The sequence below is a fragment of the Mya arenaria genome, chromosome 5 (genome assembly GCF_026914265.1).
Source record: "Mya arenaria isolate MELC-2E11 chromosome 5, ASM2691426v1".
In the NCBI taxonomy this organism is placed as follows: domain Eukaryota; kingdom Metazoa; phylum Mollusca; class Bivalvia; order Myida; family Myidae; genus Mya; species Mya arenaria.
In genome coordinates, this window is record NC_069126.1 from 61,000,111 (window position 1) to 61,019,758 (window position 19,648).

At 35.6% G+C, this 19,648-nt stretch overlaps 1 protein-coding gene across 1 annotated transcript in view; it reads right to left on the reverse strand.

Moving 5' to 3' along the window:
• LOC128233998 (glycerol-3-phosphate dehydrogenase [NAD(+)], cytoplasmic-like) overlaps positions 1–19,135 on the reverse strand; it is a 33,826-nt gene extending 14,691 nt beyond the window's left edge. Inside the window, exons 1-7 of the mRNA XM_052947914.1 lie at positions 19,003–19,135; positions 17,186–17,366; positions 15,915–16,055; positions 10,670–10,811; positions 8,766–8,878; positions 6,679–6,799; positions 2,700–2,809 (exon numbers count right to left, since the gene is read on the reverse strand). Coding sequence (XP_052803874.1) covers positions 2,700–2,809; positions 6,679–6,799; positions 8,766–8,878; positions 10,670–10,811; positions 15,915–16,055; positions 17,186–17,366; positions 19,003–19,043 — 849 coding nt within the window. The 5' untranslated portion in view covers positions 19,044–19,135. The remainder of the gene's footprint in view (positions 1–2,699; positions 2,810–6,678; positions 6,800–8,765; positions 8,879–10,669; positions 10,812–15,914; positions 16,056–17,185; positions 17,367–19,002) is intronic.
• Positions 19,136–19,648: the final 513 nt, after the last annotated feature.

A 19,648-nucleotide genomic window follows, 5' to 3' on the forward strand; every position in this document is an offset into this window, starting at 1 on the left:
AATAGAAAGCATTTCTTTAAAACTTTCATGGCCCATAATCTAGGCATTCATGGGCGGATCTTGCTGGTTTTCGAAAGGAACCGAGCTCTAATGGATATCTAGATACTGTACAAGTTTCAATGAGATACAATCAAAACTGAAGACTGTATCGTGTTCACAACCAATTGTTTACACAATAGCATTTTTTTATACTATCAAGGGCCATAATCTAGGCATGCATGGGCGAATCTGGCTGGTTTTCGAAAGGAACCCAGCTCCAATGGATATCTAGATACTGTACAAGTTTCATCGAGATACAATCAAAACTGAAGACTGTATCGTGTTCGCAAGCAATTGTTTACAGATGCACGAACGCACGGATGCACATACTACATACACATTACCATCGCATAAGATCTTCTGGCCTTTGGCCAGTAGAGCTAAAAATCAGGGATCTGGCATATCATGTTTGAATAATCTAAAAGCATTTATAATTTGGTATAAGCATAAACGTCCCATAAACTTCATTTCTTGTAAAAGAAACAATAAACGATGACTCTTCTTTTCGGCGAATGGGTTTAGTTGTTAAAGACAATAAACAAGCATAAAACACTACATAATGAACAAATATTTTCATTTTCGGTAAGTGGTGCATTTCAATTGTCTGAAAGTGGTGCATTTCCATTGTCTGTAAGTGTCATGTTTTAATTGTCTGTAAGTGGTGCATTTCCATTGTCTGTAGTGTTGAGAATCGGTTGCAATTTTACTATCGATGATCGGTTCCACTCAAGTAACCGATTATCGATAGTACAATCGGTTTTTAAAATACTAGATAGTACCTGAGTTGTAGTTTTATTCATGTACAGTATTAAACTCTTAATTTTTATATGCATATACCTTATGTCTATGATTGAAGTTATTAAGTGTTGTTGTATAAAAAATAGTTCATCAGCCATTTTGTTAAAGATAACATCTGAACACTTACTAAATATTTTTGATTTTTTTTTTTTTTTTTTTTCGATAATCGATTATAACTTAATTCTATCGATTGTCGCCAATTTCAGGCCCAACCAATCGATTTTCGATTATAATCGATCATCGGAACATCACTAATTGTCTCTAAGTGGTGCATTTCTATTGTCTGTAAGTGGTGCATTTCAATTGTCTGTAAGTGGCATGTTTTCATTGTATGTAAGTGGCACATTTTCATTGTCTGTAAGTGGTGCATTTCCATTGTCTGTAAGTGGTGCATTTCCATTGTCTGTAAGTGGCATGTTTTCATTGTCTGTAAGTGGCATGTTTTCATTGTCTGTAAGTGGTGCATTTGTCAATATACATTCTACTCAGCTCCACTGATGTCAAATGCATTTAATAGAGTGCACAGAAAGAAAGCAGGTATGTGAGTTATTAGGAGGGAAAGAAAACGCACAGCAAGCAAGCAAGTTTCTGAGGTATTAGGAAGAAGAAAATGCAAAACAAAAGCTGTTCTTACCACTGCCTTCAATCGAACATGAAAATACAACGTACATTTTAAGCTGCAACATGCTCCTAAAAAATAATAGATTATGTAAATATAACCAAAGTGCATTTGCAAAAGCCAAAGCTGGTGATAATACTTCAATTAAAAGAATTAAGCTAAGGAAGTTTTTTTTATTGAAAGGCAAGCTCACTCTTTCTCATGATTTATAAAAATATTTTCTACAAACAAAAAATATGTTTTCATTTTGTACAACTTGTGGCATATATTGTTATTTTTGTTATTTCAGTACATATATTTGTTCACTCATATCAATTCAATCTTTGCAGGATGTTTTAATAATGCATACTATTGACAATTATCATTTATCATTCCCTATTCCAATCGTTGGGCATTTTAATATTGCTAGCAATTGGCAACTATCAATTATCACAGCCTGATACAATCCTTGCTATGTTTTAATTTTTGATATCAGAAAAATATTGACAGCTATGACCGAGTCATCCTTACATTGTTAATCTTTCATTGCTCAAACTGTAAAAATAACTACATACAAGCATCATCCAGCAAAAATGACCTTGCTGACATGCCAAATGATTTCACGATCATAACATCAAAGTAATGTTGTCTGCAAGTCTGTTTTTGCACAATACTATCAACAATATATAATAATATGAATATCCAATGTGGGAGAGCAAGAAATATGAGAACACCACATGTGGGTACAACCATTGGAAACTTGACACAATAAAAGGTATGTTTTTGTTATTTTCTTTTGAAAGACAAATTGAAAACAAAGACATTGCTGACTGTACGCCACTTTATTTCGGCTGTCAAGCGATGTATTTGTCTACCATTCTTGGTGTGGCCAGTGTTTTATTCCACTTTTACGGGTATTGTGGCGGGGAAAATAAGCGTTGTTTCGGCAAAAGGGGAAAATACTAACATTGTTTTTAAACCTTTTATGCAACAAACCAATCAACATATTCATGAATGCTATATTTTAAATTTGCTAAATGTTATGAGGGCAGTGTTTATTAAAAACATACTTTATTTTTTCAGGAGCAGCAAGGGTCGAAAATAACAACTAGTTGCACTGTTTGAGAATATTCAAAAGCAAAATTGGAATTTCAATGCAGACAACCATACATTTTGTACAACTAACAAGCAGACTCCTCAGTGAGACAAACTTGTGAAATGCATTCTTTGAATCTCATATAAAAATCGACAAAACATTGCATACCTTATCCGACTTGACCACAGTTTCCCCTAGGAGCCTGTTCCGTCCACCGTGACACGTGGCCACCAAGTCAGCAACTCCACAGCTCTCAAAAAATGTCTCCTCCTTACAACCTGATGTGAATTATAATTTCATTGAATAAACATGTAACTTTTAACAAATTATCTGTATATTTCTTTTAATAATTGTACTTAAGTTACCGTAACTTTTAACCTGATGTTAATGATAATTGTACTGAAAATACATGTGACTTTTTACAAATTATCTGTTGGTTTTTTTTTTAATAATTGTACTTAAGTTACACTTTTAACCAATTTTTGTGTAAAGATTTCCATAATGTAAAGATTTCCACAATTTTCCTGTATTTCAACAAATTTACTGTTACTTTCATGCTTTTCAGTGTAATATGTAATTTAATCAGTGAAATAATTCTAAAACTCATTTAAATCCCATGTTAGTTCACGTTTGTTTTGGAAACACTTCCGACCTTTTAAACAGTCATACAGTTAATGGCAAGCAGTGGTGGTGGTGGTGGTGGTGGTGGTGGTGGTGGTGGTGGTGGTAGTAGTAGTAGTAGTAGTAGTAGTAGTAGTAGTAGTAGTTCACAGTTATTACAACGAAACATTTCAGTGAAATAACTTATTTGCCATTTTTAACATTTATTAAACAACTTGTTAAATAACATCAAATGTCATTTTCAAAGGGTTTTATTCTCAAAAACAAAACCTTTCACTTTCTGAACTTCTTAGACATTTATTGAACAACATGATTAACCTTTAGCATGCTGAATACTGTTGGCCTCTGTGAACACTGTAGACAAGAATCAGCTGGCATGATCAGGGTCTAGGCTATTTGTATTTGCTACTTGGAAACTTAAAGGCTTATCTACTATCTGTGCATAGAACAGTGTGGACCCTGATCAGCCAGCATGTCTTGGTGCCGGTTGATCTCCGTATACAATACCAATTTTCGTAATTGGTGGATAAATGCATGCTTAAGGTAAATATAATCAAATATCACATTAAAAAAAGTTTTACTCTCTGAACAAAAACTTACTTTCTGAACATTTTTTAAAGCTACACTCTCATAGATACTATTTTAACAACTTAGTTCATTTTTTGTCTGAGAACAGAGATAGATCAACTTTTGACGTAAATATCTGCAAACCAACGATAAAAGATTGTCAACAAAAGATCAGATGGCTGATTTTTATATTTATGTTCGAAAATTTATGTTTTATGGTTTATTAACGGTTAAATAGAAATGCATAAAACCCCAATTTTTGATCTTAAATATAAATATATGTGAACTATCTTTTTGCCAGCAGTCTTAAATAATTGGTTTTCATGGATTTTTGCCAAAATTGGCCCGTTCCAAGACAAAAGTAAAAAAGTTGTCGAATTGTTCAATCCGTGAGAGGGAGGCTTTAAACATTTATTGAACAACTTGAACTCATAACATTCAGTGCCATTTTAAGAGTTTAACTCTCTTTAAAAAAATCTACTTGCATCAGTGAGCATGCAATTCAGCTATGTCTGAACAATCTTCATCAATCCATGGGTGAAAACGCGAAATAAGTGACTTTTTTTGCACAAGTTTAAAACTATTATGATGTCTACTGGCCAAAGAACTGTGGTCTTCTAAATGTCTATAAAAACGAGCAAGGTCAGTCTAAAGGCATGATCATTCATAGATTCACACTTGAATAGCAAATATTTGTCAGGCTGTGTAGCACTTCGCAGACTAGTAAGATCATTGCAATAAACATTCATGTATGTTATTGACAGCGTATCTCACGTTTATTTTAATGAACTAGGGCCAATTTCACGTATTAAAATATATTTCGATGAATGCAGGGATCGCTAATTATCCATGATCATTACCATACTGTAGATTAAAAATATCGTTGTATATAGCACCCATGATTCTTACTGACAGCGTATATAAAGCGAATCCCGACAAACTGCGGCCAATTTCTCGTTTAAAATAACTTTTAAATGCAGACGGCAGTGCAGACACAGCTATATGACAAATAAACGCTTGCATGTGGTAACGGAAACCTTCTTAGCCTCGATCAGTCAGCCGCTCTGATCAGAGTCAATTCAATACAGAACAGTGTCAGATGCAAGCGTCTAGATTATCGAGAGTACTTACTTTTACTAGTTTCGTACCCAAAACAGTTAGAACTTTAAATATTACTTTTCCCGGCTTTTTCCCGATTTTAACCTATAATCGCAAAATTCAAGGCATTTTCACGACCGGGAACAGACCTTTCGATATTCCTGACTTTTTCCTGTTTTCCCGGTAGCGTGGGACTTCCAAATAGTAATTTACATAAAATTTCATGTACTTTTAAACATTACTTAATATTTTGTGTACTTTTATAGCAACTTTTCATAACATAAAAAATTATTTGCCAGAAACCTTCGGTGTGGTAAAAAAATAGTCAGGTTGAAGTCATTGTCTCTATGGTTGTAAATTATTACCTACGTACAGAGATCAAACAGCGAAACAAAAAAATAAATGCTGCGTTGCAAAATGTAAGATCATTGCCTTAATACTAGTGTTGGGAATCGGTTCCAATTTTACAATCGATAATCGGTTCCACTCAAGTAATTAAGTAAATGTTAATTCCATCATTGTTTACTTTCAAATCTTTATTACAAGTTCCATGGGTACACTTAATCTGCACGTCATCTACAGTATTGACAACAAGCATTGAGACAGGAGTTCACCTGAACTTGTTTTATTTAAATATATGAGCATATCATCAACTTTTTCATGTACAGAAGTCAACAAAGATGACATTAATCACTATGTTAACTTTAAAAAGTTCTGAACAACGGGCCAAGCGTGGTATTCAATATTTAACTTAAGTAAATCTTATGGTCATACATCATTGACTTCATTCACTCTATTGGTCAGTTATTAATAACTAGTTATCCGATTAGCTACGTCAATCTTAGATCCATTTAAGACATACAGTTGGACACCGTTAATCCGAAATCGTAGGGACCCAACAAATTACTTCAGAATAGCGGTGTTTCGGATTAACAATTTTCAGCAAATGACAGCGTTCGCGAATTGTAGATGACGTAAAATACTAAGTCGTGAAGATTGCAATGTCGGTTACACTCTACCAATACGAAACAATCGGTTTGAGTAATCTTTCGTATACAAAAATATTTATTGATTTAGTGTTTAATAATTGACAAATAATTTGTTATTATACTTCTTTATTAAAACAACAAAAAACATTTGAAACAAAATGACAGCACATGTATGTAATCGGAACATATTCTTCCCTTTTATTACCGATACAGATATCCTCCCGGGTTGGTCACCGGGCCCTTCTCCGGATTGTTCAGTAGCGCGTCGTGTGACCAATGCGGTGATCAAATCAGATGAGATAGACATTTTCGAATGATATTCAGATTGTGTTAACAACCATTTATATACACACTACATCACCCAAATGAATCGCTCATTTTCTGACATCGATGTTTGTAACAAACACATGCTCAATGTCCTTCTTTAACAAGCGGGCTCAATGTCCTTCTTTAACAAGCGCTAATTTTGCTCCATTGTCACCTCAAGCTGATGCCCGAGTGCATTCGCAGTATGGTGTGAAAAACTATGACACAATCAAGTTCGAATTAAGAATTGATAAATAGGTGTGAAAACCAAATCGGGACCGTAATTTTTACTTCGGAATAGCGATTATTACGGAATAGCGATTTCCGATTAAAGACCAAAAAATTAGTTAAACAAAGAAGGAGTAAAATCAAGACCAAAAATAATTTCGAAATAGCGATAATTTCGGATTAACGGTGTTCAGAATAGCGGTGTTCAACTGTATATTGAATATGAGCCCAGATCTGATTTAATTTCTCTCAGTCCTTAACCTTGTGCCAATGAACAGGCTTTTAGTTAGATTTTTTGTCTACTGGGCTTGACAATGTAGTTTGCACCTTAACATTACCATCTATGAAATGTTCTCCAAATGCCACCATTTCCATGAGCCCAAGTCTCAATACAGCGGCCTTGGTGTTGTGTCCAAGTCCCATACCATCCACAATTCCCGCACCGATAGCTACCACATTCTAGGGAAATAGAAACATATGTAATCATCCACGATACCCGCTCCATGATACCCGTGCCGATAGCTACCACATTCTGGGGAAATAGAAACATATGTTATCATCCGAGAAACCCGCTCCATGATACCCGCGCCGATAGCTACCACATTCTAGGGAAATAGAAACATATGTTATCATCCGAGATACCCGCTCCATGATACCCGTGCCGATAGCTACCACATTCTGGGGAAATAGAAACATATGTAATCATCCAAGAAACCCGCTCCATGATACCCGCGCCGATAGCTACCACATTCTAGGGAAATAGAAACATATGTAATCATCCGAGAAACCCGCTCCATGATACCCGCGCCGATAGCTACCACATTCTAGGGAAATAGAAACATATGTAATCATCCGAGATACCCGCTCCATGATACCCGTGCCGATAGCTACCACATCCTGGGGAAATAGAAACATATGTTATCATCCAAGATACCCGCTCCATGATACCCGCGCCGATAGCTACCACATCCTGGGGAAATAGAAACATATGTTATCATCCGAGATACACGCTCCATGATACCCGTGCCGATAGCTACCACATTCTGGGGAAATAGAAACATATGTAATCATCCGAGATACCCGCTCCATGATACCCGCGCCGATAGCTACCACATTCTGGGGAAATAGAAACCTATGTAATCATCCGAGATACCCGCTCCATGATACCCGTGCCGATAGCTACCACATTCCAGGGAAATAGAAACATATGTAATCATCCGAGATACCCGCTCCATGATACCCGTGCCGATAGCTACCACATCCTGGGGAAATAGAAACATATGTTATCATCCAAGATACCCGCTCCATGATACCCGCTCCGATAGCTACCACATCCTGGGGAAATAGAAACATATGTTATCATCCGAGATACACGCTCCATGATACCCGCGGCGATAGCTACCACATTCTAGGGAAATAGAAACATATGTAATCATCCGAGATACCCGCTCCATGATACCCGTGCCGATAGCTACCACATTCCAGGGAAATAGAAACCTATGTAATCATCCGAGATACCCGCTCCATGATACCCGTGCCGATAGCTACCACATTCCAGGGAAATAGAAACATATGTAACCATCCGAGATACCCGCTCCATGATACCCGTGCTGATAGCTACCACATCCTGGGGAAATAGAAACATATGTAATCATTCGAGATACCCGCTCCATGATACCCGTGCCGATAGCTACCACATTCTAGGGAAATAGAAACACATGTTATCATCCGAGATACCCGCTCCATGAAACCCGCGCCGATAGCTACCACATTCTAGGGAAATAGAAACCTATGCGACTGTTGTTAACCACATTTCATTGGAAACTTGGGTTGTTTTGTGAACTTGTTTCTCACAATGCAAGGCTTCCTGGGTTTGGTTCCTGGCTTGGGGAAATAAAAGTTAGATCTGTCACCAATGTGAACATATTATTCTTATATTCTGCATGAGAGGACATCCAATATGGAATTTTTTATGTTATGTATCAAAAATATATAATGACATTATTTCACGATTTATTTCACGATAGTGATGCTATTTATGATATTAGTATTGTATACCAGAAACCTACCTATATATAAGCCATCACATGGCCTTTTTACCAGTTATGGGGAAGACACCCTAGTCCTTTTTGTGAGGAAATAAAGCTCTTTTTTTCAGTTTTAGGGAAAATTTCTCAGAGTACTTTTTCAAACAATTTGGATAATTTTGTTTTACAAATGGAATAAAATATCAATAACCAAATAAATATATCACTAATAAACAGCATTTTATGAATCATGAGATTCTTATTTATATTCAGAGGCTATTTTGGGGGGAAAAAAAACAGGGTCTGGCCCTTTGGGAAGTAGCCGGGTATCTGCTACAGCAAAGAAGGGTAAAAAGACCCTGCATCATTATTCCATTATATTTATGTCCCTTGCTAACCTTTAATGCTCCACACATCTCAATGGTCGGTATGTCCATAACGACAGAACAACGGAAATATGGCTTCTCAAACAGCGACTTCAGTAACTCTCCTTGCTCCTCTGTTTTACACCCTATAATTAAACACACATAAATGATTTGCTTTGTTATCAAACTGCTACAAGCAGATATAGGTCTTCTTTCAAAGTTGACATTATTGGGAAATATTGAGTCTGTGTTTCCTGTGACAAAAAATAAAATGGTGGCATCCATTGTGTGAAATGTTTTTAAGATCATTTAATGCAGTTAACAATTCTTCTTTTTTAAATAATTATATTTGTCGTGATATTTAAACAAGAGGCCCACAAGGGCCTTTTTTTACTAGCATGACTTTTTTAGTGTTTCTTTAAATGGAACCATGTGCATACTAGTAAGGTAATATACTGAATCCACATTCATTCCCATGCCATCAAAAAGTTCTTCAGAACTAAATAAAAATAACAGTAAAACCAATTTCTGATCTAGGGCTGTATTTATTAAGCTTCTTAGTGGAAATTTTCAGCTAGGTTAGTGAAATTACTTGAATTGTTAATAAGGAATATTTTAAATACTCACTATTTCTCATCAAATTTATTCACATGCATTAATTTAATTATTTTGACCTTTTTCTTGCTGTTTTTCATATTTTTGATGTATTAACATAGCTGGTTTTTCAAATTATGCATGTTTTAATTAAGATGAAATTTTCAATTAGATTTTTTATGAATACAATAAATATTTAACAGAACAAGAGCACCAAGCATCCTATGCATAGTATAATACAGTATTCCTGTTCGCCAAGACTTTTTCTTGGCATCCGACTATAATCATATAGCATCGTATTTACTTGTTAATCAATGGAAAGCTTCTTAAGTCAAACACCAAGGTCTTCGATTATTTCCCACATGCTTCCCGAAAATCATCTGCCAATTACGGAAACCATTATCTATTTTTAACTGAGTTGACCGAATCGAATTCGCCGAATTTGACGAAATGGGTTACCAATTCTCTTTTTTATTTCATAACGCTTCCCTTTTAAAATAATTGTGTATTCTGCCTTCTCTTAACATGTTTGTTACTTTTAATTGTAACTGTAACTCTGAGTGGCTGTACTGACTTTAAGCTTCATCATGCAGTACCCTATAATTATATTAAAAGTGAGAAGACTATAGCAGCATAAGGATGGAACTGTGACAGTGGGCCTTAAGTTGATTATTTATGTAAAGCTTATCAAAATCCCCACCTCAGTTGAACTGAATGACCCTTTACAGGCTGGGTAAGACCAGGGGCCATTTCAAAATCTCCACATAAATTGAACTCGATGACCCTTTACAGGCTGGATAATACTGGGGACCATTTCAAAATCCCCAGCTTAGTTGAAGTGAATGAACCTTTACAGGCTGGGTAAGACCAGGGGTTGTTTCAAAATCTCCACATAAATTGAACTCGATGACCCTTTACAGGCTGAATAAGACTTGGGGCCATTTCAAAATCCCCAGCTTAGTTGAAGTGAATGACCCTTTACAGGCTGGGTAAGACCAGGGGTTGTTTCAAAATTCCCACTGGAGTTGAATCGCATGACCCTTTACAGGTTGGATGTGACTATGCCATTTTACATTCCCCACCACAACTAAACTGCATGACCCTTTACAGGCTGGATAAGACTGGGGGCCGTATCAAAATCCTGATTGAATTGCATGACGACCCAGCTTAATAAGACTGGGGGCTGTTTCAAAATCCCCACCTCTTTTGAACTGAAAGAAAAAGATGACTCAAAGTTTCAACAATCTGCAGAAGGACATGCCTTATTCAGTTCTTATCTAACAGCTCATGTAGCTTCATCACAACAGTTGTACACATGTAATGAACTTTTATATACATCTAACCTATGGTGGTTTCACAGAACTGTTCCTCAGCCACTTCAGGTGCAAGGTTTGCTCCCATCAACACGCAGCAATCGATCGATAATATGTCTTCGATCATCTTCGATATCATCAGGAAACTGCCATCTGCAGCCGTGTCAAATCCCTGAATAATAAGCAGACATGAGACATGCACAGATCATTGTTCTGATCTATCAATAACTAATATTATTAGGGGAAAGTTTTCTAGGGGTAAGACTGCTTTTAAGTTTCTCAAAAATCACCAACCAGAATTCCTGTTTACTTAGTGTCAAGACTAGCTTAAAGACTTATTCAATTCATTATATCAATGCATGTTGTTGTCTTTGTGTCGCTGAAAAAATCTATTACCAAGGCTTAAACATGACATAAAACAAATGCTTTTATTACAATCCAACCATATGTGTTTCTAATAAAAGGCCTGAGTCAAATTGCATTGTCTCGGATAAGGTGCAAAGAACATAAATAACCTTAAAGTACACTAGGTAATGTTTCTGACCGGTGCGTTACCTTTTTTCCTGTGATAAAAAAAATCAACCATAAGTCATAAATTTCCTTAACCTTTGGCTTATTCCCTGTAAACAAATATAGTCACCGCACAAATTTTATTTTTTTTTTATCAACAGTTTTGTGCTAGTTTTACCAAACTGTCAAAATATGGAAAAAATTTTTACCTGAAGTCTTACAATTTGCTAACACTAAAGAAAAGGTGACTCCTTAATACAGCAAAAATGTCCTGTGTTCTGTAGCCATTATGATTTAATCAATAAAAAAAAACAAAAAAAAACTCAGGATCTAAGTATGAATATATAGCCCAATATGCCATATCAATTAAAACTCCTTGATGTGTTATGTTTTCCTTAATAAGGGAGATGGCGAGAGCGGAGTCCTTGATGTGTTCTGTATTTTCCTTAATAAGGGAGACAAGGACAGCAGATTTCTTGACGTGTTCTGCATTTACCCTAATATGGGAGACGGAAAAAGCAGAGACCTTGATGTGTTATGTATTTGCATTAATAAGAGAGACGGCGCGAGCCGAGTCCTTGATGTGTTCTGTATATGCCTTATGATTCTGTTTTTTACGAGGATTACCTTAAGGCTTTTGACAATTGTATACACTCTAGGATCTGGCAATGCTTATCAAAAAACAATGTCAACAGTCGTTTATTTAACATCTTTCAATCCATGTATAGCCAAATGAAAGCGTGTTAAAAAGTTAAAAATGGCCTTACTGATTTTTTTTCAGTGTAAAATCGGCACCAAGCAGGGATGTTTGTCGTCACCGATAATTTTTGCACTTTTCATGAATGACCTTGTGAATTTTTTAAAATGAAAAGCAGAAAATGGTATATCTATATCACAAGAAATGGACAAGTTGTTTGTTTTGATGTACTCTGACGATGTTTCGGGATTGGCTGATACAGCGGTACGCCTACAGGGGTTGATAAATAACATTGAGTCTTTTTGTGATAATGTTGGCGTGAAAATGAATCTTGAAAAATCTAAAATTATGGTTTTTAGAAATGGCGGGCCTTTAAGGCAGTATGAACATTGGACATACAAAGGTGATAAAATAGAAGTGGTCTCCTTTTACAAATACCTTGGGGCATATTTTACACCAAAGTTATCGTGGTCGATGACAAAGGACACGCTGGCAAAGCAGGCAACAAAAGCTTTAATGAGCATCTTTTCATGACAAAAGCACTTAAGATTTTTTATGCCAAAACAGGCATTTAAGCTCTTTGATAGCATGATATTGCCAATTTTGTGTTATTCTGCAGAAATTTGAGGGGTCCAATACGCAGAGAACATGTTCATTTTAAATTTTGTAAAAATATATGTGGACTCAATAAAAATGTGTCAAAACTTCTTTGCACTGGGCGAAAGTGGGTGATTAATCATTTCAATTACTTATAACCTTAGATGCATATCGTATTGGGAAAAACTTGTTCAAATGCCTCCAAACAGACATCCAAGACAAATATACCTTCTGTTACAAAGTCAAGACTCGAACGGCAGAACAAATTGGGCCTCCCACGTAAAAAGACTGTTGTTTAAAAATGGATTTGGATATGCATGGCTGGCAAATGACATTGGGGATACAAAATTGTTCTTACAAACATTCAAAACCAAGATTAAAGAATGTGCGTCACACAAATTTCAAGCACAAATAAACAATTCGCCAAAGGCATTTTACTACTGTGAATTTAGAACGCTTTTAAATGTTGAACGTTATTTGTTTGTTGATATGCCAAGTATGTATAAATGATGTTTCTCTCATTTTCGCTGTTCTGGGCATCAACTTATGATTGAAAAGGGGCGTCATATGGATATTAGCCGTGAATATAGATATTGTCAATTTTGCATTAACATGCGGCATGTTTATTCAGGCCTAAAAAAAAATATGTCTGTTTCGTGTAACCCAACCCTACCTATAAAATTGCACCGACCCTAACTATTTTTTTTCCGTTTCTGAGCAAAAAAATATTCGTTAGCGAAAAGAGAGTTACGAAGGGCAGATAAATGCGAATTGGACGATCAGAATTATTGTTTATATGATAAAACAAAGTCAGGCAATGACAGTAATGTAGGAAAGACTGCCATGTGCAAGGAAACACTCTGAACATACGACAGATTTTGAAAAACAAAAAAAAACAAACAAAAAATCCCTACCTACCCTACCTAAAAATTTTGGGAAGGTTACCCCAATGTGTACACACCGGTCTCAAAAATAGACCTGTGTCTTACGACGCATTACTCACCCCCATTTGGGGTAAAAAAGACTCCGACATAAAGTAGTCCGCGTAGGGATGGCGATTTTTTAATAAAAGACATTATATCTTTTTCAAGTGATTAAAAATGGTCTACTTATTCTTCAGTGGTCTTAAAATTCAAGATACCATTAAAAGTTTGACCGTGTTACTATTATTTTATTCAGATATTTAAAACTATGTACTTTCACTTTCGGTTTTTAACTAACAATGGACAAAATAATAACACGCGTGTCTAAGGAAATTGGGTTTGTAAAACCACTGAAAGACTGTCAGAGGGAATGTTTGATGCATGTTTTAAGTAAACATGATGTGATGGCTATTTTGCCAACCGGATATGGGAAAAGTTTGATATTTCAAGTGGCCCCATTTGTGTTAAAAGCAAAGTATGACCTTGTTTCTTCTGTTTGCTTAATATTGACACCGTTAAACAGCATCATGATGGATCAAATAAATTCAATGAGCAAACAAGGAATTAATGCGTGCTGGTTGGACTATAATTGTCAAAGTGGTCAGACCGCAGCCAATGACGACAATTCTGATGATGAAGACACTGTTCAACAGGGACAAAGTATTGTTAATGTGCCTCTAGATGACATTATTAAAGGGAAATACACATATACGCACATCCAGAAGCACTACTTAGCAATGATAATGGAACCCGTCTATTGAGTGCAATGGAAAGAGAGGGAATTATTTCCTGCATAGCTATTGATGAAGCACACATGATACTTGAATGGTAATTTCTGTAGATAAAATGTTTCATTTGTCAGTGTATGCTTAGCAGGTCCCCTTATGGACAATTACTTAATAAATTACATAACTTTTTAATTATATCCTGAATTTTACCCCTGGGTCTAAACCAGAAGTATATGTATATAAAAGGCTCATTCTGTATTTGTATAAGGCCAAAAAAAAATATTTGTTTGTTTAGGGTAACCTTCCCAAAATTTCTAGGTAGGGTAGGTAGGGATTCTTTTTTTTTTTTCAAAATTTGTCGTAAGTTCAGAGTGTTTTCTTGCACATAGCAGTCTTTGTTTTATCATATAAACAATAATTCTGATTAAAATCTGCATTTATCCGCCCTTCGTAACTCTCTATTCGCTTATTATCAATATCTGCAGTAGATCACACAAACGGCGTTTAAATTGAATCATTTTTCACTTTACAATTTTATAATTTTGACACTTCCGTGTTTAAGCCGCCATCTTGAAAAAGTAGTGCGTTCCCATCATGCTTAGAGTGCTTTCACACAGGTCAGTAAGACCGGTGTGTACCCAACGAAGGTTACCCTAAACAAACAATTTTGTTTTTTTTGGCCTCAGTAGAAGATGAGTTCCACATGGTTTTGATATGTCCTTTGTATGATACAATAAGACGAAATATGTTTCCTCCTTATTGGCTTAATCATTTAGAAACTGTAAATTTATTCACCAGAATTATGGCTGTTGAAAATGATAGAGAGATTTTCATTGTAGCAAAATTTGTATATGAATGCAGCAAAGTACAGGAAGAGTTCGTGAAGAGATTGATTTCCTAAAATTGTACTTCCAATTTGTGTTCTATTACTATTGTATATACCATAAGATTAATTTAATATCATATGTTTTGTGTCCCATTTGCCATTGTATTATATATACCACTTTTCACATATGTTTGACCAATTATTGTTAATGCCATGTAAAATAATAATCTCATGATAATGGTTTAAACGCTTCTATAATTTCATATATTTTACTCTTGAAATTACAATTTAAGTGTTGAAATTTTCTTTGTGATATGATCTGTTATTATCATGGATAAACATGTTGTTATTTTGTATTTATAACACAAATCTGTCTGTATTTTGGGCTGGCGGCCTTTCATTACAAATAAACATTCATATTCGTATTCATATTCTTAATAAGGGAGAAGGTAAGAGCAGATACCTTGATGTGTTCTGTATTTGCCTTAATAAGGGAGATGGTAAGAGCAGATACCTTGATGTGTTCTGTATTTGCCTTAATAAGGGAGATGGCAAGAGCAGATACCTTGATGTGTTCTGTATTTGCCTTAATAAGGGAGATGGCAAGAGCAGATACCTTGATATGTTCTGTATTTACCTTAATAAGGGAGATGGCAAGAGCAGATACCTTGATATGTTCTGTATTTACCTTAATAAGGGAGATGGCAAGAGCAGATACCTTGATATGTTCTGTATTTACCTTAATAAGGGAGATGGCAAGAGCAGATACCTTGATATGTTCTGTATTTACCTTAATAAGGGAGATGGCAAGAGCAGATACCTTGATATGTTCTGTATTTACCTTAATAAGGGAGATGGCAAGAGCAGATACCTTGATATGTTCTGTATTTACCTTAATAAGGGGGATGGTAAGAGCAGATACCTTGATATGTTCTGTATTTACCTTAATAAGGGGGATGGTAAGAGCAGATACCTTGATATGTTCTGTATTTACCTTAATAAGGGAGACAGCAAGAGCGGAGTCCTTGATGTGTTCTTGCATTGTCTTGCAGGTTCCCCGAACAAACTGATGAGGCATGACAAATATCAGAAGGTCGGCATTCTTGCTCGCCTCTACGAGATCTGGGATAGCAACCTGTTAAATGAGAAACAACATTAGTTTTCAATTTCACTGCCATTAATAATAGGGCTGCTATTAGCCAGTGGTTATTTATTTTTGTTTAAGTAGACCTCTGTCTGACATTGAAACACTTAAAACTATCGCCACCATCTATACAAACTGAAGATATACACATCTTCATGGTACAGGAAACTATCAAAAACCATGCTCACCTCTATAACATCTACCAAAAGGATATTCCAAAAAGGAGAAAAAAAAATTAATAATACATAAATGCTAAGATGACAAGAACTGTCACACTTTAAAGTCAGTAAGTGACAAATGCTCCCAGCGTGCCATCCATGTCAATAGATTATGCAATTTCTAATATGCCTACATTCAGGAAGAGATATAATCAACTATATCAAGCATATGCCAGCCCTCGTGATGGTTAAAGAAATAATGCAGTAAGAGGTAGGGACGTGAGTATTGGTTGCCAGTCCACATGTTATATTTATATCACTAACTCCATGACGTAGTTACAGCCTGGACGCGGAAAAACGAACGGACAGACGGATGGATGGTGAGATTTTAATATGGCCACCTTTGGGGGCATATAAATTGCCTGTTGCAACTAGAAATTAGGGTCAGGTTAAAATATTGGACCAGCCAAGAGATCAGAAATAAACAAAACATTTTTGATACATCTAAGCAGATCACACTTTGTTTTAACTTAAGTCATTAACAGTTAATCACTTTATCATAGTTAATGTTAAAATACTTAATAATATTTGTGATTTCCCATACATACATACACAATGATAAAAAAAGAAGCAGCATTCATTGATAAAAGGCCAAAAATAAATGTTTTCAAAATTTTGGCTAAAAATCAAGAACAAAATAGAGTTATCTATGCATAACCTGCTGCCATCAATTGTCATTTGAAGTATCGATTTTATGGCACCTAAATAGTTATGAACCCAAAATGTTCAGTATTTCTTCGATCAGAGAGGAATTTCAAATTTCGCAGTTTCATTTACTGTTATCATTTTTTTGTGTTCTTTCAGGCCACACACTTTATCAAACACATATTCAATTTGCAATGTATCTACAGAAAATGTTTAAAAGCAGCAAAAAGTTATAACGGTTGCCAACAGGCTACAAACCACATTCTCCGGCAGTTTTATGCCTGGCAGATATTTGACATTTTCATGCTCTCTGTTGACCACTTCCGTGAGTTTCTGTCCTTCAAATGTTTCCTCGTACATGTACATGTTGACTCGCGACTCAAACATCTCTGAGTGCTGTGTGACATTTTCACCTATGATCTTGGCGATGGCAGATCCCCTGAAAATAGAGACAATCTGTTGACAGCATTGATTTCATACTTTGATTATCAAAAAATTAAATCTCAATTGAATGAATGAAGTATAATATTTAAAATAGAGGAAGGGAGGAACACAGAATTGGATTTTTTTCACTGTTTTGAAATATTAGCCCACTCTCACATCCAAATTATTCGCAGTGACCACAGGGCTGTTACACAATTTCAACGACGTCATTTGCAAACTGACATAATCACATTAACATTTTATTTGGCATGTTTTTCTCAAAAAAAAACACAATGAACACCCTTTTTATACTCTTTAAGGCATATAATCAAAAGGAAAAATCGATTAATTCCACCAAGTGAGCATCAAAACCTATAGTTTACAAGTAACAAGTTGCAAATGAAGTATTATTTTCAGAGTTCATTACTATCTTTGTATGCAATACAATAATTTATGAATGATTTTGAAATCACTTCAGCTTCAGAAGATTAAAAGAGGTTGAAGAGCACTGTCAGTGTGCACTCATATATAGCAATTAGAAAGAGCCTTGAATCTTCTTTTGTTTTAAGGAAACCTAGCCTTCAATAAACCATTTTTTTTAAATGTTATCAAAGAGAGACAACTTTGGTATATCATCTAGAAGTAGTGAGTTCAATTACCCCTACTAGACAAATCATGATTGAAGAAAATGTAACTTCAGGTTATTTATAAGTTTGCTTTATAATTATTAAGGATGTAGCAATTTTGATGGCTTACATGTACATTCAATTATAATTAGGATAAAAGAACTGCTCATTTTCTAACTTTTAGTCCCTCAAACAACGAATACATGTTATTGGGAAAAATTCATGTTGGTTGAAAATTGGTTTAATTCATATCGACAAAAACATGTAAACATCAAATATGTTTAACTTTACTTCTTGAAACTTTCAAGGGTATATTATAAAACTATATATACTTTATGTATGACTCTGGAATCATTAGGCAGTGAGACCCATAAACTAGGCCAATCCCATATAACTTGGCCAAGTACATTCCACACCACAAATGGGGTCACAGGGACTGTGGGGGCAGTGAACTCCACTCTATTTTCTCATAACACTATGTATTGAAAGAAATCCTATATTTATTTTTCCATATATTCCTTTTTAGTCAACAGACATTCGTGTCTGGCAGATTCATCCTTTTTTATCAGATGGCTCCCCAGCTACATTTTAAGACAAGTTGTGGTGATTGGTCATGGTTGAGAGATAAATTGGGCAATATTGTGGAATTGACTCTTGTTGTACAGGTATCTGTACATTTAAGCTGGGAGTAGGATTGCTTTTGTTCCCAGATTTAAGGATGAAGGGGTAAATAGGGAAAGGGGGGGACATGGACTATAAAAAGGATGTCATGTCAACGCAATTTTGGATTGAAGCTGACATTGCATAAATGTCAGGTTATTAAACAGTCACACTGATTCGTAAAAGGACTGAAAAATAACAGAAAAATGGTCATTTCTTATAGTATTCTTTCATACTCTAGTCAAAGTCAGTTAGTGTAAGTTAACCACAACTAAGTTCAAGGACGATTATAAATAAATCGCAGAGGACAATCGCCAATTACAACCAACCAATAAGTCAGTCAACATATAAACAAATGAGACCAACCAATTTCCCGATCCGACAATGCACACCGACTTCTTTGACATTGTGAATGTTGTTTTTTGCTCGAGTTTTATTTCTTTTAGTACTTCCACTTCCTACTTTGGTACCCCGCTTTAGGACTTCTGGTTAGTTTCCTAAAGGCTATGCCGAAGAGTATAGGTTACCAGCCACTATATTTCTCTTCATCGCCCAATCGGAGCACCTCGGCCATTATCAAACAGAATTGGCTCTCGAAGCAAGCCGTAGCCTGGGTTACCTGCTGGGAACCAGATTAAGCAAGCCGGAGATGACCGAGTTGAAACGATTGCGCCACACCCGGTACCGTTTCCCGCACATTTTTAGGACTCAAATGGAGCAGAGCGTACTAGTTAGTGTACGTACTGAGGAATGGTTGAATCATGATGGTTGTGTGCACTATAATAATATACGTCATTTGAAACAGTCTTTGGTACTATCAGGTTTATAAAACCAGTATTTCTGGCATACATAGATCTACTGTATAAATCAAATCGTAAATTCCGTATTGTCGTTTACTGGATGAATAAATCCGAACAATATTTTTTACCTATATCTCAGTGTGTGTATTTTGTACCACGCGATAAATTACATCATATATGCTACGTCGGAAGGCAACATTATACTTAAAATC